The sequence below is a fragment of the Neomonachus schauinslandi genome, chromosome 7, assembly GCF_002201575.2.
Source record: "Neomonachus schauinslandi chromosome 7, ASM220157v2, whole genome shotgun sequence".
Taxonomy (NCBI): Eukaryota; Metazoa; Chordata; class Mammalia; order Carnivora; family Phocidae; genus Neomonachus; species Neomonachus schauinslandi.
Genome location: NC_058409.1, coordinates 23,556,406 through 23,581,270, shown reverse-complemented (window position 1 = coordinate 23,581,270; position 24,865 = coordinate 23,556,406). Strand labels below are relative to the sequence as shown.

At 42.5% G+C, this 24,865-nt stretch overlaps 1 protein-coding gene across 4 annotated transcripts in view; it reads left to right on the top strand.

Moving 5' to 3' along the window:
- The window catches only part of ACSL6 (acyl-CoA synthetase long chain family member 6), a 41,027-nt gene extending 23,491 nt beyond the window's left edge, over positions 1–17,536 (top strand). For all 4 annotated transcript variants that reach the window (XM_021702203.1, XM_021702205.1, XM_021702204.1 and 1 more), the window contains 6 exons: positions 825–913; positions 2,015–2,131; positions 5,162–5,305; positions 6,331–6,432; positions 7,747–7,818; positions 17,382–17,536. In XM_021702203.1, the coding sequence (XP_021557878.1) occupies positions 825–913; positions 2,015–2,131; positions 5,162–5,305; positions 6,331–6,432; positions 7,747–7,818; positions 17,382–17,519 (662 nt within the window). In that variant the 3' untranslated portion in view covers positions 17,520–17,536. The remainder of the gene's footprint in view (positions 1–824; positions 914–2,014; positions 2,132–5,161; positions 5,306–6,330; positions 6,433–7,746; positions 7,819–17,381) is intronic.
- Positions 17,537–24,865: the final 7,329 nt, after the last annotated feature.

Below are 24,865 nucleotides of genomic sequence, written 5' to 3'. Positions count from 1 at the left end.
TGTCAAAGTCGGCAGCCTCTTATTTAAAAGAGAAATGGGAGCGTCACAACCTCAGTTTTCATCTACGGGTCTCACTGTTCTTTCAGGACCTTGGCCAGCACCTGCTCAAAAACCCTCCACCCCTTGCCAGTGAATTGTGCTAACAACCATAATTACTAGAAAAATGACTTAGATGTAATTGTGCAGTTGGGGTATATATGAGCAAGAACATTTGAAGTCTTATTTTTCAGGGACGAGTTATCTCATCCTTGTCTTCTATTCCTTTGTTACTCTAAGTGTGTAGTATGTTGGACTAGAAGCATCAGCATCCCCTGGGTGTCTGTAAGACATGGAGACTCTCAGGGCTCATCAGAATCTAAATTTTGAAAAGATTTCTAGATGGTTACTATGCACAGTAGCCAACAGTCTGGTGACTGATGGAAAAGTAATGACGATGGTATTTTATGATCCAAAACCAAGGGTCTGACAATGGGGGAAAATGTTTAACATAGGCCCTATTGGAAAAATCCTGATGGTATGGTTGGTGTGGGTAGGAACCGCCCCTACAGACCCTGTGCAGGTTGGTACTGGGCCAGGTGTGTCTCTTTAGCTTTTGTAAGAATCAGATGTAAAACAAAGACCCAGCAGAGGTTGGCCTGTCTTTTCCCCAGAACTTTTTTTAATCATCAGTGCTTGCCTGTGACAAATGCCCATCTAAAGGTATATTGCTCTCCTTCCATAATCCCCCACTTTGACAGCGGAGGGATTTTTACATGGCCCAGAGCACCTTCAGTGCTGAAACTGATCTAGACACTGACAAATGCCATATTGCTTTGGTGTTCTAGGGCATGTAGGGGCACCTCTGCCCTGCAATCATATCAAGCTCATCGATGTCGAGGAACTGAACTATTGGACCTGCAAAGGAGAGGGAGAGGTAAATTTAGGACCTTAGCTATTTATGTCTCTGGATGCCACATAGAGTGAGTAAAAGAAATAAAAAATGGAATTGTTTTCCTTTCACCCTCCCTGTAAAGTCACTTTAAATTACCGATTAACTTGACTCCATTGAATTCAGCATTTCTTCTCCTGCTTACGAAGCAACCAGCCTCCAAGAATGGGACTGGGCTGGTCTATTCCTTTGTTACTCTAAGTGTGTAGTATGTGGACTAGAAGCATCAGCATCCCCTGGGTGTCTGTAAGACATGGAGACTCTCAGGGCTCATCAGAATCTAAATTTTGAAAAGATTTCTAGAGGGTTACTATGCACATTAGCCAACAGTCTGGTGACTGATGGAAAGATTTGAAATTTGAAGATTTTCAAGATTTTAAATTCCCAAACTTTTGCGGCACCTGGGTGGCTCAGTCAGTTAAGCATCCAGGTCATGATCTCAGGGTCGTGGGATTGAGCCCCGAATCAGGCTCTGCACTCAGTGGGGAGTCTGCTAGAGATTCTCTCCTCCCTCTCTGTCTCCCCCTCCCCCTGCTCATGCTCTCTCTCTCAAATAAATAAATCTTAAAAAAAAAAAAAGAAATTCGTAAACTTAAAAAAAAAAATCCATTTTTTCTCTAACTGACATGGCCTGCTACTAGGTATGTGTCCCAGCAGAAGCAGGACCCTTGCAGCTAGGCCAGAAGAGGGGCATAGAGCTGGCCTGTACTTGCTCACTCCGTGGGAGTCAATGGGCACACTGCCCTGTCATGACGCAGGGGGCTCAAGCATCTCTGGTGGAATCAGCCAGCCATCAATACCTGAGGAGACCCCATCCAGTGTCACAAAGCAGGAGCCTGGGGGTGCGGTGAGGTGGGGGGCCAGGGCAGGGAGGAAACATGGCCAGGGCAGAAGATGCTCGTTGAGAGAAGCAGGAGACTGTTCAGTCCGCTGGTGGCCCTTCCTGTGCTCTGTCTCCATCCCTGCTGTTTCCACAGCGTATTTCTGGAGGGATAGGATGCCTTCTCCTACACACGCCTTGTAACAGCCCCGCGTCGGGATTCCTCATGCTGTGGGCTGACAGAAACCCCGTGTTTGTCCCTACAGATATGCGTGAGAGGACCAAATGTGTTCAAAGGTTACTTGAAAGATCCAAACAGAACAAAGGAAGCCCTGGACAGTGACGGCTGGCTTCACACTGGGGACATTGGGAAGTGGCTGCCGGTGCGTACGTTTGCAGCCGCGGCTCCTCCCTGCATTCTCAAGTTGGGAGGGTGTATAATCCGACTCATTTCTGAGGCAGAATTCTTCTCCACATCTTCCCTGATAATTAGCCATTCAGGAACAACTGCGAGGCGGGTGGGGATAGGGAGGTTCTTCCTCCCTAGGATGGACAAGAAAGCCCCCAGAGCTTTCTTGTCCATCCTCCTGATAAAGGTGATAGAGATCTTTATGGGAGGGCAGAGCTGGAGTTTGAGACCTCTCCTTACTTAATCCCTTTCCCAACAGAGATCTACTGGTGCTGTGGGGTCTGATGGGTGGAGTACGAAGGGCAGGAAGCTCATAGCTCCGGGAGGTCTGAGAAAGGCAGGGCCTAGGGACCCACAGACCCTGGCCCCTCGCTGAGAGGTAGCACTGAGCAGTGGGAGAAGCTTGCAGCCAGGTGGGAGGGTGTCTGAGTTCCTTGGCTCTGCTAGCAGTTGCTGAGACCTTGCCCAAAGCCTCATCCATCTCTGGGGCTCCTGGTTGACTTTCTTGTGGAATAAGAGAGTAAGGCTACATGATACTCTTTGGCTGTGGCCCCCAACTTTTAACCAGACCCAGTTATTGTGCCTCTCTCTGTCATTTGTAAAATGGGGCTAATAACACTGATTACCTCTACGGTGGTTTTGAAGAATAAACTTAATAAAGTTATACCTGTAAAGCAGTTGGCACAATGCCAGGCACACAGGATATGCTTAGATAAAAACTATGACCAGAAAACGGCTTTGTTGCTGGAACCGAGAGCCCCTTGCCTGATGCAGCCCACCCCAGGAACCTCCCCTGTGTCTTTGTGAAGTTGCTAAGGTTTGGGGTGGACGTTCTGAAATGTAGAGTCTGGTTGGGCATGTGAATGATGCTGAGCCTTCCAGTGGTCCTGTGGGCTGGTGCGCAGATTCGCCCCTGCTTGAATCTGTGTCCTTCCTGGAGAAGCCCTCATTCCCGTAGCAGACACAGATGCAGCCCTGGTGTGTGCCCTGGGCCAGGGACTCTGCTCAGGGAAGAGATGTCAATGTGATGTGCAATGTGATGGGCATAAGTGGAAGGCCACCACACTTGCCTGGAGAGAGGCAGAGGATGACAGGCGCCTACTGGATCTTAGGATGTGAGCCATGTTCGGAGGGGAGAGGAGAGGGTGGGGAGGATGGTCAGGGCAGGAGCGAGAGCACATGCTAAGGAGAGAGACAGAGAGGTGTGAGGTCAGTGGTTCTCCCTGAGGCCCCCCAGGTGTGGAGGAGAGAGGCTGGGGGAGCAGCAGGGCCTGCAGGCCGTCAGAGGGCAGATTGTCCCCTCGGCTAAGGAAGCCTTGGCTCGGAGCCCCTCACTGGCATGGGCCCCCCGCCAAGCCTCTGCACTTCATTTTATATTATTTTTCTTAAAGAGGGAGGGCCTCAAAATTGGAGAAACCTTGAAGTTCCATAGAACCTTGGATCTGGTACTGATTCCCTCCCTCTAAGTTGGGTGCAACCACCCAGCTTGCAGGCGGTTGGGAGAAGCAAGTGAACTAATTCACGTGGAGACCTAGTGCTGCGCATACACTAAGAGCCCAAGACAGCTGGTAGGTGGTCTGGTGGTGTCCATTTTTTTTTAATTATTAATGTTTTGAAAGAGTATTAGGTAGATTAAGGAAAAGGTACAAACTTCTCATCCAGAAAGACCTAACTGAAATCCTGGTTCCCCTGCCTTCTAGCTGTGTGGCTTTGGAGGAAGTAACCAAATTCTCTAACCCTCCTTTTCATCATCTGTGAAATGGAAGTGACAATGCCCCGCTCAGGGGGTGCCATGAAGGTCAAAGAAGTCAGTGTAGGGGAAGCGCCTGAGGTCCAGCCTGGGTTTTGAACAAAACAGGGCCTGTTCGTTTTTCTTTTCCGGAGACTTTGCTCCCCTTTGGCCAATCAAACAGATGGAGGAGGGATAGAGTGTATGCAGAAGTCTGGTCAGGAAGTGGTTTTGATGGTGAAGGAGGTGGGTGTGGGAAGGATTTGTGATTGAGGACAATGAGCCTGACGGCCAGAAGTTCCAGGAGAGGCAAACAGCAAGGCCATCTCCAAGTTTGGGGCTTGGGGCTGGAATAGGCATGAGGAGGACAATGATGGGCTTCCTGAGTGGCCTGTTGCATCCTGCAGGGCGAACGGTCTGGTTTCTAAAGCGTCCTGAGTGTTAGATCCTGGGTCTGGAATTCAGTGAAAAGGTTTGGCTGGACGTTTAGGCAGACGTGGGAGTGGCCAATGAAGAAATAAATGGAGCTGATTTCAAGGAACGCTATCAGTGGAGGTGAAGAAAGTACAACATTCAAGGGTTGAGCCAAAGGAAAGAGACACACCAATTCCCCTAAGAAACTCAAAAAGGTCAAAGGGAGTCGAGGTCTGTAGGGGTTCTAGAGGCCAGGAGCACAAGCACTCACTGCCCAAGAGGTAGCCTGCCTGCTGCAGAGGTCCTGGAGGGGTGAGGACTCCTAATCCCATCTGGTCTGTCAGGGAGAAGTCACTGGGGGCCTCTGCCAAGCTCTGCTGTTTGCTGGGGGATGGAGAGGCCATTCTTTGGGAGTGGAGGCCATAGCTGGGCAGAGAGGCCTAAGCATTGTCCAAGGGAGTGAATTTGAGGATGGTGGTGAGAAAAGAGGCAGCCTGGGTGAGAGGGGAAGGTAGGCGAGCCTTCTGAGGAGGAGGACACCTGTTGCTGGGCATGAGGGTGGCAGGTATGGGAGTGGGGATTGGGGGGGCGAGGGCAGGGTAAGTGCTGGGAAGAGAGGACAGTGGGCACTCAGGGTCCAGCAGATCTTGAGAGCCATCAACCCGTGGTGCATGGCGGCCCTCTCTGACCACACAGGGGCTGTGTAAGAGCAGAGGCCTCAGGCGGAGGAGCAGATCCAGGTGGGGTGTGTGTGTGTGGGGGGGGGGGGACGGGGCAGGGGGGAGGGGCTATGGCACTGACGAGTGAGGGGCTTAGGCTCAAGAATGCTATCTTTTCCTGAAGCTTTGTTCAACTCCACAGGCAGGGACTCTTAAAATTATTGATCGGAAGAAGCACATATTTAAACTTGCTCAGGGAGAATATGTTGCACCCGAGAAGATTGAGAACATCTACATCCGGAGTGAGCCTGTGGCACAAATCTATGTCCATGGGGACAGTTTAAAGGTGAGTCTCCTGTGCTGCAGCCCTCCCACGCATACTGGGCCTGCTGAAAAATCTAGGGTTATTGGGGAATAATTTCCTCAGTATTTGGTATTCGATCATAGTGGTAAACATTGATTTCCAATGAGACACCAGTATTCTTCTGTATATGAAATCGTGAGAGAAAATTCCTTTTAAAGGAGAAATCTTACTGGCTTATAGTTTGATAAATTGCAATTAGGTGAAAAAGTTGCTTGAAATAGTGGTAATGAACATTCCCACTACTTTTAACTTATGTTCCATCTACTTCCAAGAGGGATATAGGATTTATGCTCTTTAGATTTTGAAATATGCAAATGAACTCTACAGATAAATGGGTACAATATTGCAAATAATGGTACTGATGATAACATAGCTCTCTCTATATATATATAACTAATGTATTGAGCTAATAATATATATATGTATTGAGCTAATGTATTCAGCTAATGTTAACGTAGTTAAGATTCAATTATTGGAGAGGATTTATATTTATTCTGCTTTCAACATCATTTAGACTTGAAGTCGGAAAGATCACTGTGAATATATTCTGTGCTGTCATTGCATTCATTAAGCAAATATTATTAAAGAAAATGCTTTAAAAACTTAAAACGGAGCTCTTCATGAATGGGGACCATATTAATAAAACAATTTCAAAATGGTCTAGGAAACCTTGAGAAATATATGTGTTTGGGTTCGTAGAATTGTTTGGCTGGCATCTTAAAGGTGTCCTCCTTTAGGATTGGCATGAGAATCAAACGGTACTGATTCTTAATCTCCTTAAGCTTACACTTCATTAATTTTTTTTACAAAGTTAAGGAACTATATCAGAAAATAAACAGTTAAGAATGTGTGCTATATTGGTGGGAATGTTTCGTAACATAAGCATATACTTATTTTTAGAAAAGGATGGGATCAGAATAGCAGGAGGTTATTTTTAATGCTGGACCACAAATAACCACTTTAAAAGCTTTTGTCTTGACTGCGTTTTCCTTTGGTTGGGATTGCAGGCCTTTTTGGTGGGTGTTGTCGTGCCTGACCCTGAAGTCATGCCCTCTTGGGCCCAGAAGAGAGGAATTGAAGGGTCATATGAAGAGCTCTGTGCAAATAAGGTCTGTACCTTGGTTGCTGGACCTCCTGATGCTACTGGGTAATGGGAGGGCAGAAACACAGTAAAGCAGTGGAATTTGAATATGCAGGGACGTTTCTAACTTTATTTTAAATTTTTTTTTTTTTTTTTTTTTTTTTAGATTTTTATTTATTTTTTGACAGAGAGAGAGAGACAGCGAGAGAGGGAACACAAGCAGGGGGAGTGGGAGAGGGAGAAGCGGGCTTCCCCGCCGAGCAAGGAGCCCGATGCGGGGCTCGATCCCAGGACTCCGGGATCATGACCTGAGCCGAAGGCAGACGCTAAACGGCTGAGCCACCCAGGCGCCCCTCTAACTTTATTTTATAAGTGGTAGAAATCCTAAACCAGAGGTTCATCTTTTTGTTATTGTTGTTGAAGGAATGCAGATTTCTTCTTAGAAAGTTTGATAAACTAACTATTGAACTGTTGGTGGGAGACGTCACAGAAAGCTCGTCCAGCCCTGCTGTCCTGCAGCTTGCAGTCAAGTCCAGAGAGGGAGGTGGCTGACCCAAGGCCACACAGCTGACACAGCTGGTTAACAGCACTGTCAGGTGTGAGTATAGGCCTTCTGACTCGCTGGCCTTGCTCTTTCCAAACGTGAGGTGGCTTTTGTACATACTGGACTTAGACAGTCAGGGAGTTGAGAAAAAAATAACACCTTCCTGCTTAGAGATTTAGCCACTCAGGCATGTGTAGGGTCCTATGGAAGAGATCTCTGTGCTCTGGCTCAGCATCACCTCATCCAGGCACATGGTCCATTTTTCAGCAGCACCCATGGACCTGAGCACTCCCTCTGGGTCCTGGGCTCTTCTGGGGGTGACAGCGTCCCTGGGACTCACCGGGCTGACCAAAGAGCCACTTTAAAAAATGGAGTGGTCCCGGGCGCCTGGGTGGCTGGGTTGGTTCGGCCACTGCCTTCGGCTCAGGTCATGATCCTAGAGTCCCAGGATCGAGTCCCGCATCAGAGGGAGTCTGCTTCTCCCTCTGACCCTCCCCCTTCTCATGCTCTCTCTCCCTCTCTCAAATAAATAAATAAAATCTTAAAAAAAAAAAATGGAGTGGTCCCTTAGCCTGCTCGTGGTCACTCCTTTGTTCATGCCTGGCACTCGCTTGCCTCAGGAGAGGTGGTGAATGTGTGCTGCCTGGGAGTGTCAGCCCCAGGGAGGGGGTGGAGGTGAGGGTGGGGTGGGGGTTGGCCCAACCACCAGTTGTACTTTGCTCAAGACTCACTGTTTCCTCTACCTCTATTTTGAAATGTGTTTTTGCCTTGTCATTTTTCCTCTATGGTCCCATTCAGGAGCTGAAAAAAGCCATTTTGGAAGATATGGTGAGGTTAGGAAAACAGAGTGGACTCCATTCGTTTGAACAGGTAAATATTCCCTTCCCCATACTTGTTACAACCCTTCATGCAGTGCTGAAAATTACACTCACCCAAGGTGACCCTGACCTAGATTCTCCACCCCCCGCATGCTCTGGCCGTCGGACGGGCTGTGTGCTAACAGACCCCTGCAGGCTTCCAAGCCGACTCTGCAGCAGCCTGCGTTCTGCGCTAAATAGGTTGTACGTCGAGTGAGACCATGCTTGTTGTTCTTGTAATCACAGACGTTCATAAATCTGAAATATTACCCTAGCTGTCACAGGCAGAGCGTGTGTGCGCATGGTTGGCCTGTCTCCAGGCTGCCTACAGTACTCAAGACCATAGTCCTCTCTTATTTTTATTTTTATGGGGACTGTCTTCTTGGCTACAGCAGGCGAGCTGACTTGCTAGGACATCGGAAAGATCGTGCTCCTCGGGGTCAGTGATCTGTCAGCCCAGAGTGTCTACCACAAAGAGGAGGAAACACAGAATGTGTTGGGAGGTGACACAGCAAGCGGTCCTCTCAGACTCTTATCTTTGCAAGTTCTTACTGTAACTGAGTTCAGAAGCACCCTTGGTCCTACTTACCTACGTCCTTTATACGTCCTCTTCGGTCAAAAATTCAAAAAGAAAAATTCTTCAAGTAGAGACATAGAAATGCTCCGATTTTTAAAAATTTTCCAGCGTGTCTTTAACATAATCATTTTTAATAAAATTGTGTTTCTCCACTAGCGTTCCCAAATATAGTGTTAGTGTTAGGGATCTGCAGGGTTTTTAAGAATTTTAAATTTTGTGTGTTCATTTTGATGACGTGAAAACATTTTAAAACCAGTTTCAAATGTAAAACTCTTATAGCAAGTATTTGCGATTGAGAAAGCACTTCCACAGAGTCAGACTTTAATTTCTTAAGTTTCAAACTGATGAAATCTAAACATAGTTTCAGAATTGTTTTCTTTTGAAATAGATCTTTCTATTAATCTAGTTTGAGAAACACTACTTTACCCTCATCTGTCAGCATCTACGGCAAAAAAAGGCTTGGATGAATAAAATTTTCATTTAAAAAAATTATAAAATCAGAGGCCTTCAGGCAAGTTATATTTATCTTTCTGAATGAAAGTTCATTTCTGGCATCATTATTTAAATTTCTTTTAGGACTGACTTCATTGTCCTTCCATTAAGAGGAGCTGTGTGAGTGGATCATATGATGATGTAGAGCAGGGACCACAAATGGGTGGTCCGAGACCCATTTGTTCTGGGCCTGTGTGTTCCTCTGAATGGGGAACTAGGGGCTCTGGGTGCTTTGCTTAAGCAGGTTAGTTCCTGCCACTACCTTGTGATTCCTGAGGCTGGCACTCCCCCTGCTGGGTTCGGGATGCATTGACCTGCCCCAGGACACGGAGAATCTTAGCATTTAGGTGCTACGCAAAAAGATTACGCTGAAAAGCGGACCTTTGGTAAAGTTTCAGGTGTTAACCATTGCTCAAATTAGACCTTTACTGAGAGGAGAGGTAGTCTTGTCTTCCCATACCCCTTAAGCAGTTTCTGCTCTAATAATCGGCCCTCACCGTGGTAACCTCAAATACAGGGAAGTCATGCGGGCATCCCAAAGGCCTGAGTTTTATTGCCAAGCGTGTCACCTCTTCATTTTCTCTGTTCTCATTTTCCTCTTTGTTGGTCTGTGCATCCTCCACAACAAGCAGTGTGTGCCCTCAGCTGAGCACAAGAGAGCAAAAACCAGGCCTCATGCCTGAGGAGGGTGTGCTCCCACTCGTGTTCCGAAGATCAATATAAATTATTTAAGTTAATCCACAGTCCATTGTCAGCTTGCCCTTTTCCCTTTTCCTCAAAAATGAGTCATCAGTTAAGGCTTAACACTAATTATTTTGAAAACCACGCAAACACAAATAGATATCCAAGCCTAAGGTTTAAATCATTCACCAAAAGCTTTAGGAGTTCAGGCTCACTGGGCAGGGTTGATCTGAATTAACATTTGAACTAGATGAAAAAATTAATGTGATTTAATTTCCAGAAACAATTTCCTAGAACAAGGCCAATCATTATTAATTTATGGAGATTTTTGGAAGATATATTTTAATGAATAGATAGGAAGCATTTAAAATAACTCTATCAATAATTAAAATGTGTAGATACCTGGGAAGTTTTTGAGCATACTTAGCCATGATTTACCCATTTTCTTGGCATTTATATGTCTTATTAGTTTGTATAGACAATACCAAGTGACCTTTGACACTTGATAGATTTTTAAAATTCTGATGTGAATCTCTCACTAAAATATGTTGTGTTTCCTGTCATGGAAATGAATACTTACCTAACCAACTGGCCTTTAAATCAGACGTGGAAAAAAAAAAAAAAGAAATGAATTGAGCATTTGTCTAATTACAGTGGGTTTTGTTTTTACTTTATCTCTTCAGTCCTAAATTATTCACTCTGTTTATTATCTCTAAGCAATATTATGTGTTTCATTCAGTAATACCATTGAAAACTTAGAATACCATGTTTCTTCAGAATTATGAAAAGTTTTATGCTTTAATGAGTTGGCATAAATTGAAATTTTTTAGGTATTTTAATCCAATACAATATTTAAATGTTACAGTATTTCTAAACTAAAAAAAAAAAACCCTATGGAATCACTATTCAGTGGCAAGAGTGTAGTTTCAGAAAGGAAGCTAACATTTAGCATTTCCTTCCTTAACAAAAATTTTGCTTCTTGGGGCACCTGGGTGGCTCAGTCAGTTGAGAGGCCCAGGTTATGATCTCAGGGTCCTGGGATCAAGCCCCGCGCTCAGCAGGAGTCTGGTTGGGGATTCTCTCCCCCTTCCTCTTCCTTTATAAGAAGGAACCCCCGCCCCCCCCGCTCATGGGTGTGTGCGTGCCTGCACACACTCTCTCTCTCAAATAAAGGGATAAATCTTAAAAAAAATTTTCTTGCTTATCACAAATTGGAAAGCGAGTCTCACGTTGTGTTAGGCCTAAAGGGAGAATAAAGATTTTCATTCCTTTTTTTTTTCCACCCCACAAATCAACAGTTTGGTTTTATTAGAAAATATGAAATTATCGAAAATGAAAATTGGTTTTAACATTGGTTTACTTCTAAAAAAAAAAAAAAAACCTCTAAGTTTGGGACCCATAGTTAAGGTCAGTATTAGTTAAAGAACTGGTTTGACCCATTTTTTTTTTCCCCACTTACTGACTGGACTTTTAGTCACTCAGGCGGTTTGTATAGGTATTTTCATGGAAGAATTCAAACAGACCCAGAGCTGTAGGTCAGACTGATGAGCTGGGCGCCATATGCCTTGGCTTCCTGCAAGGCTGTATTTAGTGCCACTCCCTCTCCTCAAGCAGAGACTATTTGGTGGTGAGCCACAGTGAACTGCAGATGCCCCCGTCAGCCTTTAGGCTCGCTGTGAAATCTACCTGTTGGTTCAGTCCTTTGTTCCTAAGATCATAACGTTTTCTTCTGTAGTCTGCTGAGCATCTAAATAGCGTTCCATAGCTCTCCCTATGAAATTCATCTTCCCTGTACTTTATTGTTTGTAACAATAAAGTACCACCGCTAGATTTGCAAAGGTGCTCACCCCAAGCCTCTGTACTGAACACACACTCTCGTCCCAGTTACATTGTGTGCTCCACAGGCTGGGAGGAGCTCAGATGAGCTGAAACCCAGGCAGCAGATACGATATCATGGCATTTGCTTCTCCTTTTACAATTATATCACTAATTGCATTTACAGAAGAAGGTTGGCGAGGTCATTTGCCCTTACCAAAAGTCTTTATGTGGTACCATTTCTATCAGAAGAGAGCTTTAGAAAAAAAAAAAAAAAAGTTAGGGAAATTAGCACTGTCAATTTTCAGCTTTTCATTTTATGACCGTAAACGTGAGTTACTAAGTTAATTCACAGTATCTAAGATTAAGTTTGACTCAGATTATGTTCATGTTTTCTTTAAGCTAATTAGTTTTGTTGTCAAGTGGTGATTTCCAAACTTCTTTAAGCAGCAGAGCTTAGATGGCATCTTATCTGAAAAGTCGAGCTTGCACCCAACATCGGAGCGGTGCTGCGCTGGTGGGGTTGGGGCTGGAACCAGAGCCTCTCTCCCCCCAACCCCCCAACGCAACCATGTCACTTCATCCCTCCTCCACCCCACCTCCACACACCTCTGCTTCTCCACAACCTCATCCCTTCCCCCCCATCTACACGTGCCTCCACCACCCCAGCACCCCCAGCAGTGACCCCTGCAGAACCCCTCCTTCTCAGTGTGCTGTGTCTGAGAATGTCTCCCTTGGGACCTGTTTCCAGTGACTTTTGGGTCCCCTAGAATAGTTTATGTTTAATAAAAACAAATTAAGAAAAAAAAGCATATTCCAGAGGGTACAAAAAAATGGCAGCCCTATTCCTTACCATAGCCTTGCTTATTTGAATATCAAGAACACTGAAGGAGTTTTCAAGCAAAACATTTTTTACAAGAAACTTAACTAATTTTGAAAATTTGACAATACCCCTTTTTAGCCAAGAACCTCAGATTTCCATCAATTTATATCAGATATCCAAGTAGAAATCCTTTGTGTGTGAAGTAAAGTTGAGGCAGCTAACTATAATGCTAGCTCTAGTTTTAGCTTAACGTTCCCTCCTCACCTCTCCTCCACACACTCGAATCCTTAAAATGCTGTCCTTTTTATAGCGAAAGTGAACCCTTCATTTGAACAAATGTCTAAGAGACAAAGTGAATCTGATTTATTAATGCTGTGCTCATTTGAAAACTTTCACATTTTTAAATTACAAGCATGGGTTTAAAAATGCCAGGATTTGTTAGAATTTTTCTTTATGGATTTTTAGGAAGTTGGAAGTAGAGCTGTTTTAGGAGTCTTCTTTGTATAATGAGTTTCCGATCTGAATAATGAAGAGTTTTCAGAGCAAAGAGTTCTTTGCTGTCTCAAAAAGCCCACCTCACAGGACACAAGACTGTTAACATCAGAGGTTTTGAAAACAATCACTGACGTACTGAACATTTTGCAACTCTTTGCATACACTGATTTTTTCCCCATTTTTTCTTATTGTGGTAATATACACATAACATAAAATTTATCATCTTAACCATTTTTAAGTGCACAGTCTAGTAGTATTAGATGTATTTGTAATGTTGTGCAGTCATCACCACCATCCATCCCATAACTCTTCTCATCTTGTAAACGTGAAACTCTGTCCCCATTAAACAATAACTCCCAACCACCCCCCCAACCCCAGCCTCTGGCAACCACCATTTTACTCTCTGTCTCTGTGACTTTGATTACTCTAAGTGCTTCATATCAGTGTAATCATACCGTATTTATCTTTTTGTGACTGGCTTATTTCATTTAGCCTAATGTTCTCAAGTTTCATCCATGTTATAGCACATGTCAGAACTTCCTTCCCTTTTAGAACGAGTAATATTCCACATTTTGCTTATCCATCTGTCAGTGGACATTTGGATTGCTTCCATGTCTTGGCTATTATGAACAATGCTGCTATGAACATGGATGTACAAGTGTCTTTTCCAGATCTTGCTTTCAGTTCTTTTGGGTATAGACCCAGAAGTGCAATTGCTGGGTCATATGGTAGTTCTATTTTTAATTCTTTGAGGAACTGCCACACTGTTTTCCACAGTGACTGCATCATTTTACGTTCCCATCAGCAGTGCCCAAGGGTTCAAATTCCTCCACATCCTCACCAATGCTTGTTATTTTCTTTTTTTTTGGATAATAGCCATCCTAATGGGTGTGAGGGGGTACATAAATTGATTTTTGAAATAAATCATTTCCTGATTGTGTCCATTGAGTTTATGAACGGTTCTTATATGACAGTAGCATCTGACAAAGTGACCTCTCATTCTTGTCCTCCTGGCTCTTGTAACCCACACTCCAGTTCCTTTCTACTCGCCAAGTCGCTCCTCTGTCTCAAGCCCAGGCTGCTGCTCTGTCCTGCATACTGATACCAATATATCCAGTGTTAACCACTTGGTTGTCTCGGAAGCATTTCAGACTTTAACACAAATACTTGATCTTCCCTCCTCCGAAGAATCTTCTCACTCCTCCAGTTTTTCTGTTCAAGCAGAAACCTAGAGCTCTTCTTATTATCTCTCTTTCTCTACCACTTACCCAAGCAAATTGTAAGTCCTATCCTTTCTATCCCCCAAATCAATTTCTATCTCCAGAGCCAAGTTTTATAGCCCAAGTCACCCTCAGTCTTGTCTCTTGGCTGGTCTTGCAGTTTCCACTTTAACCTCACTTCAGTCCATCCTTAGCACAGTAGTTTTTCCAAAGAGCCATTCTGTCTCTCACTGCTTAAAAGCTGTTGAAAGAATCATGTCCAAACTCCCTGCTTTGGCATATTAATCCTTTATAACTTGGCCCCGGTGTGTGTCTCCAGTCCCATCGCTTTCTTCTCCATCTGTGCCATATGCTCAGCCTACACATGGAATGTCTCAAATGTGCTTTGGCACATGGTACTTCTACCTAGAGCACCCTCCTCTCCTTGGGCCATTTAGGAGCCACTCCTCCTTCCCCTTGCTGTCTTCACTGGGCTACAGCTGACTCATCCTTCAGAGTCAACTCAGGCATCTCTTTTCAATGAACCCTCCCCAAGCCTGGGGTGGGTGCTGTCAGAAATGCATTCAGCTCTAACAGAAAAGCCGCAGTGTCTTAAACACTTGGGTGTGTTTTTGTGTTTTTTCTCACATAAGGATAGGCAGTCCAAGGAAGATACAGGTCCTCAAAGGCCTAGTCTCTACCTGTCTTTCCACTCTCCATTCTTAGTATGTTGGCTTATCACAAGTTGGCCACTACAACTTTGGACATTGTCCATAATCAAGGAAGGAAAAAAGGAGAGTGGGTGGAGATAGATATGTCTGAACCTTTTATTATGAAGGCAAAAACTTTCCCTTCTCACTAGCCAAAAATAGATCTCATGACTGTCCTCTAGCTGCAGGGGTGGCTGGGAAATCAGGGAAGATGATTGTCATGGTTGGCATGGAACATTTTGGCCCCAAACCAAATCCCAGCAGGGAAAAAGTCAGGAGTGGGTATTGGCAAAGCAACTGATTCTGCCTGAGAAAGGTGACCTTCTCTGTGCTTGTCCCTATAGTAGCAATATCATATTGTCACTACAAGGTCATATAGCAGCATCTGTCATTAGATTATAAATCCAGGTGGGCAGGGACTCTGTCTTGTTATTCTTTGTATCCCTAATGCCTGACACATACCTGATACAAAGGAGTTGCTCAATAAATATCAATTACACAAAACAACAGATGAATGTATATGTGTATTTAACATGTATATTTTGAGTTAATTTTCTAAATGTCCATGACAGTTGACCATTGAACAACACAAGTTTGAAATGGAGGAGTCCACTTAGACATGACTTTTTTTTTCTTCCAATAAATATAGTATAGTACTGTAAATGTATTTTCTCTTCCTTATGATGTTCTTTTTTTCTTTATGATTTTCTTTCTAACATTTTCTTTTCTCTAGCTTACTTTATTGTAAGAATACAGTATATAATATGTATAACATGCAAAATATGTGTTGATTATCAACTATTTATGTTATTGGTAAAGCTTCCAGTTAATAGCAGGCTATTAGTAGTTAAGTTCAGGGAGAGTCAAAAGTTACACACGAATTTTTTTTTTAAAGATTTTATTTATTTATTTGACAGAGAGAGACACAGCGAGAGAGGGGACACAAGCAGGGGGAGTGGGAGAAGCAGGCTTCCCGCAGAGTGGGGAGCCCGATGCAGGGCTCGATCCCAGCACCCTGGGAACATGACCTGAGCCGAAGGCAGATGCTTAACGACTGAGCCACCCAGGCACCCCTACACACAAATTTTCAATTGCTCCCCTAACCCCGTTGTTGTTCAAGGGTCAACTGTACATACCTAGGGAGTAGTTAGGATTTGGTGCACTTCTTACTGGTGCTACCCGGGCTTTTCTGCCAGAAGATTCTGAGAAAGGGTTTGTTGTTTCAGTTTCAAAATTGCATTTTGGACTTTGAATAATATGCATGTAAGGACAAATGACACGAATGTTTAGCAAATGGTATTTGTAGTCACATTGTGTCTCTGTGCCTCAAGTCCATGAGAGTTTTATTTTTCAGAAGTGTAATAAAAAATTGTTATTAAAAAGTCTGTTGCAGCAATTCATAACCCTGTTTGCTATTTAATGATTTGGGTCTATTATCTCAATAAAATCATTTAATTTAGACCCAGCTGTCAGTCAGGACACAATTTCTCGGAAGCAGTATCACTGAAAGATTAAACTCAAACCCAGGTCATAAACTTCTCATGGGATTGTCAGTGACCCTTTCAGATGGAGCCCCACGTGGGAGGAATCTGCCCAGGCCCTCCTAGTTAATTCAGCTATCTCTGGTTCTCATTTCCGCATTTTGTAGAGGTACTTTGCATGAGGGGGCCTAGGATCTGTCTCATAGAAATAGGAAGTGTGCAACAGTACACCTGATCCCTCCATGCCTCCTCCCAGTAGATGTGATAGAAGCCATGGCAGGACTTTTTTTTTTTTTTTTAATGTAGACTTATCATGTCCCCCCAAGACTTTATATTCCTCCTATGAATTGCAACACCATCCATGTGTCCATTCCAAATCAGAGACCGGGAGTCCTGGAGGCTGCCTCCCTCTTTACTACTGAATGGTTCTTAGAACTGCTTACTTGTATCGGTCTCTGCCACTGCTCTAAGTGTAGGTAGGTCCTTATCTCGTCTCCCATGGATTGGCCAGATCCTTCCGATTGGTTTCCCTGTTTCTTATCTTAATGTTCTCAAAAAAAGTTTTCACATTTCTCTTGGACACATCTTTCTAAAATGTGTATTCAGCCATGTCACTGCCCTGAATAAGAACTTCCACAGCCTTCCTACTGACCTCAGCCTGAAGTTGGAGCTCCTCTATCAATGGTCACATCGACCACTTTGGCTCCATCCCTTACCCCATTTCCCTCCTACTTCATGTAACTACAACCAGATACCCCTTGGATTTCCTTTCTCACTCCCATAGCTTTGTTCTTGGGGTTGCCTCTGCCTAGAATGCCCTCCACCACCCACCTCTCCTCCTTTGCTGGTTAACTCTCACTTGTTCTTTAACACTCACCTAATTTGGGAAGGCTTCCCCCTCCCGCTCCTCCTTCTCCCCTACCATACTGCATTCAGCACCTGTCACTCTGTGCGGACCACACTGGCTGACAATCGCTCTATGTCTGCTCTGCTGGATGCCAGTGGGCACCCCCTGTGGGCAAGGGCACTCATGATTCTTCTCTGCGTCCTCAGTGCCTGGCACAGAATAAGCAGCCAGTTCATTTCTGTTGATTGGCCAAATGAAGAAATAGGAAGGGGAAAAGGTGGCTTGCAGACATGTTAAATAGGCTGAAATGTTTATTAATATAAATTTGACTTTTAAATGAGCATAGTGTTTCTGTATCAATATATCTATTCTTATATGCCTGTTTACTTTTATCATGTGTGCTGTAAATGCTATGTTATATTCCTGATAAAGACGTATTCTGCATTTGGTTTTTAGGTTAAAGCCATTCACATCCACTCTGACATGTTCTCAGTTCAGAATGGCTTGCTGACACCAACACTAAAGGCTAAGAGACCTGAGCTGAGAGAGTACTTCAAAAAACAAATAGAAGAGCTTTACTCAATCTCCATGTGAAGTTCAAGGAAAGTTCTTCTCAGTATAATGGACTGTGTAGCAATACTATAGTTATTCTTGAAAGTAATGAATCAGAATGATGCAGCCGAAAATGAATAAGCACGTGACCTTATGATTGAGCCTTTTCCTGTCCCAAGAGGTCTTTAACAATATTTTCTCTATCATCACTGAGTACACTTTATTTTTATTAAAATGATATTGTAACAAGCTGCTAAAAATATCACAGATGGCAATGTAAAAATCAAGACTTTTCTCAAGGACTGTGTACCACTAAAAGTAATATATTCTCAATGTTCACAGAACTATTAAACATAAAGGAAAAATATAACTGATATACTGTACTTAATTATTTGTGGAATAGTAACCAGATATAGCAAATATCTAGGCAATGTGGACTACCTCATTCAATAACTGATTGTCAAAATCACAGTTAAATCAGACTTAAAAATTAAAACTATGTGTACAGAATCATGCTAAAACAAGACATAATGCACATTCTACGTAAGTTCAGAGTCTTTATACATGACAATTTTTACTGATGTGAACAAGTTTTCCCACTCATTTTTTACTTTTATTCATGAAAAATGCAAGTTCAGATATTCTTGAAACAAGTGTTATATTTATATAACATTTTACGAAGATCTCTCAATACATTTTCTCATTTATTAAACTCATTAAAATATTCAGGAACTATCTAGAAAAAAATGTATAGCGACTTCAAGGATAATATGTGTATATCCATGGACTTCTTACACATGTATTTTAAAAGATGTCTGTGATGAATGGACCTTTGGGGGAGACTTGGGAAAAGAAACCCAGAATTATTTCTCAGGATAGGCAGCGATTAATGTACCTATGTTCCTTGCTGGGTTCTTCAGGCCTTCCATTCTCAATATGTCCATGCCAGGCCTGGGAAACCCAATATGGCTATAATCCTGAATAAGGGGAGGAGGGAATGTTATTTCCAAAGAAAATAGGTTTTCTACAACCTAATTTTGAAGAACCTCTTCAAAATACCCCTAGAAGACTTTTTAAGTCCATCATAGATAAATATCTCATAGGGCATAATTCCATTCATAAAATCTTTACATGCTTCTAAGCTTAACCATGGAAACCTCCTTTCTTGCATTATGTGTTTAGATACTTCTTGCACCTGAGTGCCGACAATCACATATAATTAAAGCCCAGCATGGACAGCAGTTAAGTTCCAAGCTACAGACTGTGCATCTGCAGAAGGAACCGTCCCTAGGCAAGTGTCATCTTCTGTAGAGACAGGACTCCGCAAGCAGACATGGGGGTAGTGCTCATAGTCCTGAAGTTCCTCTCTGCTGGAGCAACTCCAAGCTGTAAATAAATGCTATTGGTTTAAAAAAAAAAATGCATTATCACACAGGCCTACTGGATGAATCTGCATCAGTGATTATACACTTATATTTCAGTCTTGGCAAAAGTGGATCACACCTTCATTTGATGCATTTATCCAATTTTTACATATTCCTTTGGTATATTCTTTCTGCAGACCCTCTACTTATAAATCTGACTTTTAGTATATGTGCTAGTTCAGTGCATATTAACTTTTAAAGGCAGTTCTGAAAAAACAAATTCTAAAAATGTCCAAGGCCACATCTATATAGCATTAATTTTTTATATTTAATATGTTTGACTAATTAAAAGAGAAAATCATTACCTGAATTAGATATTCATACTATTTTAAATAAGGCAAGTAGTAGCTTCACATCTGAAGAAGATGAAGCCGCTTCCCATTGTCTTTCCACTCAACCAAAATTTCATAGTTGTCTTTTGTTTCCAAAAGGATTTTGGACAATGTAACATAAGCAAATAATTTAAAACTTATATTGATTCTATTTATACCTCACTGTAGTTAGATATGATTGATCATGGACAGCTTAAGCATTTCTTCTTTTTCTCACTTTAAAGATCTTCATGTGTCTTCTGGCCTTCCTGATCTGTGTGAAAAGCATCACACTTGGGCCAATAAATAGGTTACAGCAGGTGTGCTGAGAAAAGTAAACAGTTGGTGCTAAATATACTGTAGGTACATTTATCTATTCCTCTGTTTAAGTCTGCTGAATTTCTTAATAAAGGAGAAATAAAACAATATGTGTTAATAGAAAAATCTCTCTTGCTTCAGATTTCCCAACTTCATTTTGGGGGAAAAATTTTGTATTTCTCTAATGAATATAGAAAAAGGCTATGTACTTAGGGCGTTCACATTTATAGTGGACATCAGATCTGATGTAAATCTAGAGGTATAACAGAGATCAGTTACAGAAAACATGTTCCAAAATGTTTGGCCTTTTATCTGTTTTTCATTCAAATGTAAATTAGTAACGTAATTAGTAATATAAATTAGTAATTTTCACATTTTGCAAACTAATCCTGTGTATATTTTAAAATAAGATATACACCAATTTTTTTTCCTTTTGCCATGAAAGATATCTTTATATTGTATTGTAATTCCCCTCCAGGAGAGAGAGAAACTGAGGTGTGGCGTGGAGGCCTAGTTCCACATTTAGGAACTCACAAACTCACAAGTCCAGGAAATAAACATACATGTTTCCCTCATATGTGCAAGTCAAACTTTCATTCTAAGTAAAACTGCTAGCATGAGAAAAAATAGGACTTTCCACTGCAATTTTTATAGTCAGGTAATGTTTCAGCAGCTTGAAGGTAGCGCTTAATTTGGTTGTATTACCCATCAACGAACTGCTCATCTTTTATTTTTTCTGCAGTAAAGAAAATGAATTATTCTTTATTTTCCAAATGTATAAAGCACAAAGGTGATATAGTTATTTCGAATACAAAATACTATGAAATGAATGTAAACAATGGAAAAATGTATTTTTTGCATGAAAACAGACTACTTACGAACTTGCTTCATATCTCAGGAAAAAAAGAATGAATAATCATATATAAAATTGATAAATTATATGTTGAATTAAGTTGCTATATTTTCTTGCCTGTTTTTATTTTAAGGAAGCATAAACATGAAAAGGAAAACAATCCTGATAGTCTGAATTTTTTCTCAAGTATGCACACAGTCCTTTCTGTGATTCTACAATTAACTGCAGTGAGAATGGGATTAGCATTTAAGCGAGGACAAAGCCCTAAAGGAGGAACTCTTGACTTAGAACAATGAATGGTCCTAACCCAGAGGCAATAGATAAATACCTGGAATACAAGCATTTCTACACCTTGTCCCAAACTGAAAAGGTTTTATTGAGGTGACAGTGGCTTTTAGACATTCACTTGATTGATTAATTTTCCTTGTTAAGTCATCGCAACAATTGCATGGGGCAGAGGGAAATGGATATTTTTTGAAGAACTGCTTATTCTCCTTTCAATTTTTAAAAATTGAGGAGATTAAAAATTACCTTTTAAATATGCATAAAAGTATCTTAACTGTAATTATATTTTTAGTTGCTTTGTTACAATAGCATGCCTATGAAATATAAAATGCATTTATGAAAACTTTTGTAAAAAAATAAAGATTTTTCATTTCTCAAAGTTGCTTATAATTACTATTTTATATATTTATATAGCATAATCCCCTGATGTTAGCATATTAATAGTCATTGATAATCATAAACAGTATATCAAGCTTTGTCACACTAGTCAGCATACTCTGCATTCTCTTTAAGGATCCTCAAACTCCAGAGATTTACAGTCCCCACCCAGAGACTCTCCTTTGCTCTGCACACTTCCTTTTACCAAATGTGTCCTGAATTTAAGTCATTTTTATACTTTTAAAAGAACAAATAACTGTATTCAAATTTTCCATTGTGATGCCCCTTAAACAGTACTTCTATAATGTCTTTTACCCACATACAAGCTAATGGTTACACTTTCTTAAAATGGTATATTCTGCCATGCCTCAGTTACGCAGACTGCCTTCTCTATAGATTTGCTATTGTCCACCCCTCTGTTCTCACAGCTGTTAGTATAGTTGGGGCCATTCTCATCTCTTGTCTGGAATATTACCATTCTTTCTTAATTAGTCTTCCTGTTTCCACCCTAGCTTCCTTAAATTTCACCATCCACATTTCAGTCAGTGTGATCTTTCTAAATTGAAAATCTGGTCATGCCACTCTCCTGATTAATATTCCTTCGAAGACTTCCCACAGTTTCCAGGATAAAGTTCTGACTCCCTGGTTCAGCACACAAGGCCTAGCATCTCTTCTCTTGCCCTTCCCCCTTGGAGCCTTGGCTCCAGTCATACCAACGACTTTATGTAGTGTCCTAAAAGCATCATGCTCTTCTGTGCCTCCATGTGGCACATATGGTCTCCTTTTCATAGAATGCCATAACCTTTAATCCCCCTGCTAACTTCCACCGTGCAGCTCTTAAAACAGCTCAACTATCCTTTTATCTTAGAAGATTCCCTCTGCCCCACTCCCACTCACACTGTGAGTTGCTTGAGGTTGTAGCCCCAGTGCCGAAGGTCTGGTCTATAGTGGATGCTCAAGAATATCCATTTAGGGGCGCCTGGGTGGCTCAGTTGGCTAAGCGTCTGCCTTCGGCTCAGGTCATGATCCCAGGGTCCTGGGATGGAGCCCCACATCGAGCTCCATACTCAGCTGGGAGTCAGCTTCTCCCTCTCCTCCCTGCTGCGCTTTCGCTCGCTCTCTTTGTCTCTCTCTCTCTGAAATAATTAAATAAATAAAATCTTTTTAAAAAAATCAATATCCATTTAATGAAAAATCCCCTTGGTTCTTTTTTATGCATTCATGCATAATGTTCATATGCATTAAGATTGCAATACCTGCAGATACTTTTCATCTATCACTGTGGTTTTTTTCATTCTTGTCAAGTAAGGAAAAATAAAAACAAACTGATTTTCAGTTGTACCTTGAAACCTATGGGTAGAACCATAAACAAAACTGCTCAGTGGGTCAGTCACTCCATAAAAAGGCATACAGAAAGATTTCCTCTGGGATCTGGGGAATCCTAAAGCCACAAACAGGCTTTGAAAATATTAAAAAAAAAAAAAATTTCCTCCGAAATCTCTTCAAAATTTGGAATTTGTTTTCCCATGGAAGTTTGCAACTCCATAACTGCTCCAAACCTAGTCAAACCCATCACATGGCTGAACTGAAACAGTGATAGCAGAATTCTGAGTTTAGATATGGAAGGAGTGCAGAGGGAGATGGGAGAAGTTCAGTTTAACACTCATGGATGAATGCTTGCACTGGCATTTGTGTATTTGGGGACAGAATGGGGGGAGACAGATAACTGAATTGAGATGTGTCTGCCCTACCTCATCCTTTTGTATGGGACACATCTCCTTCCCTTTTATAGCCTGGTTCTGGGTGAAGCTTTAAACAGACCAAGTCTGTTTGTAGTCTCTTTCATCCCCTTGCTACCAAGGGCTTCGAACTCTTTTCCTTGCTCCCCCACCCCCTGCCCAACCATGTGTTAGGAGGAACGGGGTCATGACAAACACACTAGCCAAATGCCAGCTGACTCCTGCCACCTATGCCTATCATCTGTCATAATGAACGTCCCTAGGCTGCAGTTTCCTCAGCTGCAGAATGAGGAGGCAACTGGACTATCTCTAAGGACCTCTTTTGACTCAAGAAATCATTCCAAAGTTTTTCCAGTTTTGAAACCCTATGTATTAACTCCCATAAATCTTTACTTGATGGCATTTCGGTAAACGCAGACCAGTAGAGTGAGACAGACCTCTATAGGGCCACCAAAGTACAGATCAGCTTTTGCTTTACGCTGCTTTCCTTTTTCATTGTTTCTTCCATTTCTAGGTGTAGGGCATGGAAGGACCCAGACCTCCCACAGGTCATTTAAGAACTCCAAGTTTTTTTCACAACAGCCCCCAAAGGGAGAGAGGAGAGCCTGGAGACCTGACTTGTAAACTAGAGACTGCCTGTCAGCATATTATGGATATAACTAAAGAAAGGAGGTTGAAATATGATCATTGCTTTGTATTGCAACAACACAATGAGATCCCAGACTGAAGAACCATTTCTAACACACCTCTGTATCCCCAGGACCTACCACAATGTCTAATACAGACTAAGGTACTGAGTAAGTATTGATTCAGGGACTCAAAGCACTGTATCTAATTAGGTAAGAATACCCACCCTTCTGTTCTTTACAAAGCTAAGTTTTAATGATTACTTATATATATTGAATCAACTGTCATGACTTTCTATGAGGCTATTCTAAATTTAAAAAAATTTAGAGTGATTTCATTATGAAAATATTGTGGCTGTATGTGTGCTATAGTCACACATACAATATTGGAACATCACAAAAAAAGTCTTCGAGTTTTTGTAATTTTATCTCTACAAATGCATTTTTTAATGTTGTGAAATGTTTTTTTTAAAAATAGGAAGATGGTTATTATGTGCACAATATGTTTATCAGATGCAGCCAGATGGTTCAACCACAGTTTACGGAGAGAGGGAGGTCATTCCTACATTCCTGCAATGATGCAGATCAAGTGAACTGAGCCCCAAGACGGTAGAAGGTAAGAAATTCTCTACCTTGACCATAAGGCTGCCCAGATGTCCAGGAGATAGCTCCTGGGCAGGGGCGAAGGGATTCCACTATCCTTAAGAAAAAATATCCTGAAACCAAGATCTTCGAATGCTCAGACTCTCAAATACCACGGCCCCGGGACTGAAGCTCATTGCTCAGGAGGATATTCTCTGCTGGTTTAACGTACTTTCGTTCCTGTTTGATCTTCCCGCACTGAGTCAGGTGACGCCCCGCCGCCCCTGTCCCCCTGTCGCCTCCCCTGCTAGATTCCCTATGTTCAGACGCCAAAACTCCATTACCAAGGCTTAAATGCAATGTTATGAGAGGGGCTGAGCCATCAGTAGCATGCACGTGACGGGCCTATCACACTAAAGAAAAAATGAAAGCAAAGGAGCAACCTCCTGGACAACGAAAAGATTTTTTCCCCATTAGCTTCCCTTCAGGTGAGAAACACGTGAGTCTGCGCCACGGGTCAGGCAACCACGCGTGCCCACTGCCAAATACCCGGACGCCACACCTCCAGGAAGGCGGGGGCCTTCTTCAAGGGGGCGGAGCATCGTCCTCGTTATTCCGCTTCCCAGAAGCCATCGCGCAGCTTGGTGGAGATAAAAAAAAAGGGCGGGAGCGCACCGGGAGGCTCCAGTCAGTCAGGCGTTGGCGCTGTGGGCCTTTATCTTTTCTTCGCCCGCCTCCTGCCGTTCTGCTCCGCAGGCAGCTACGTTGCCAGGACGCTGGCGCACTCAGACTGTAGCTTGTTTCCTCAGGAAGGCGAAGAGACAGGCTGTGGAGGCCCAAGAGGTCCCCGAGGCCGTGGGGGTGGGGTGGCA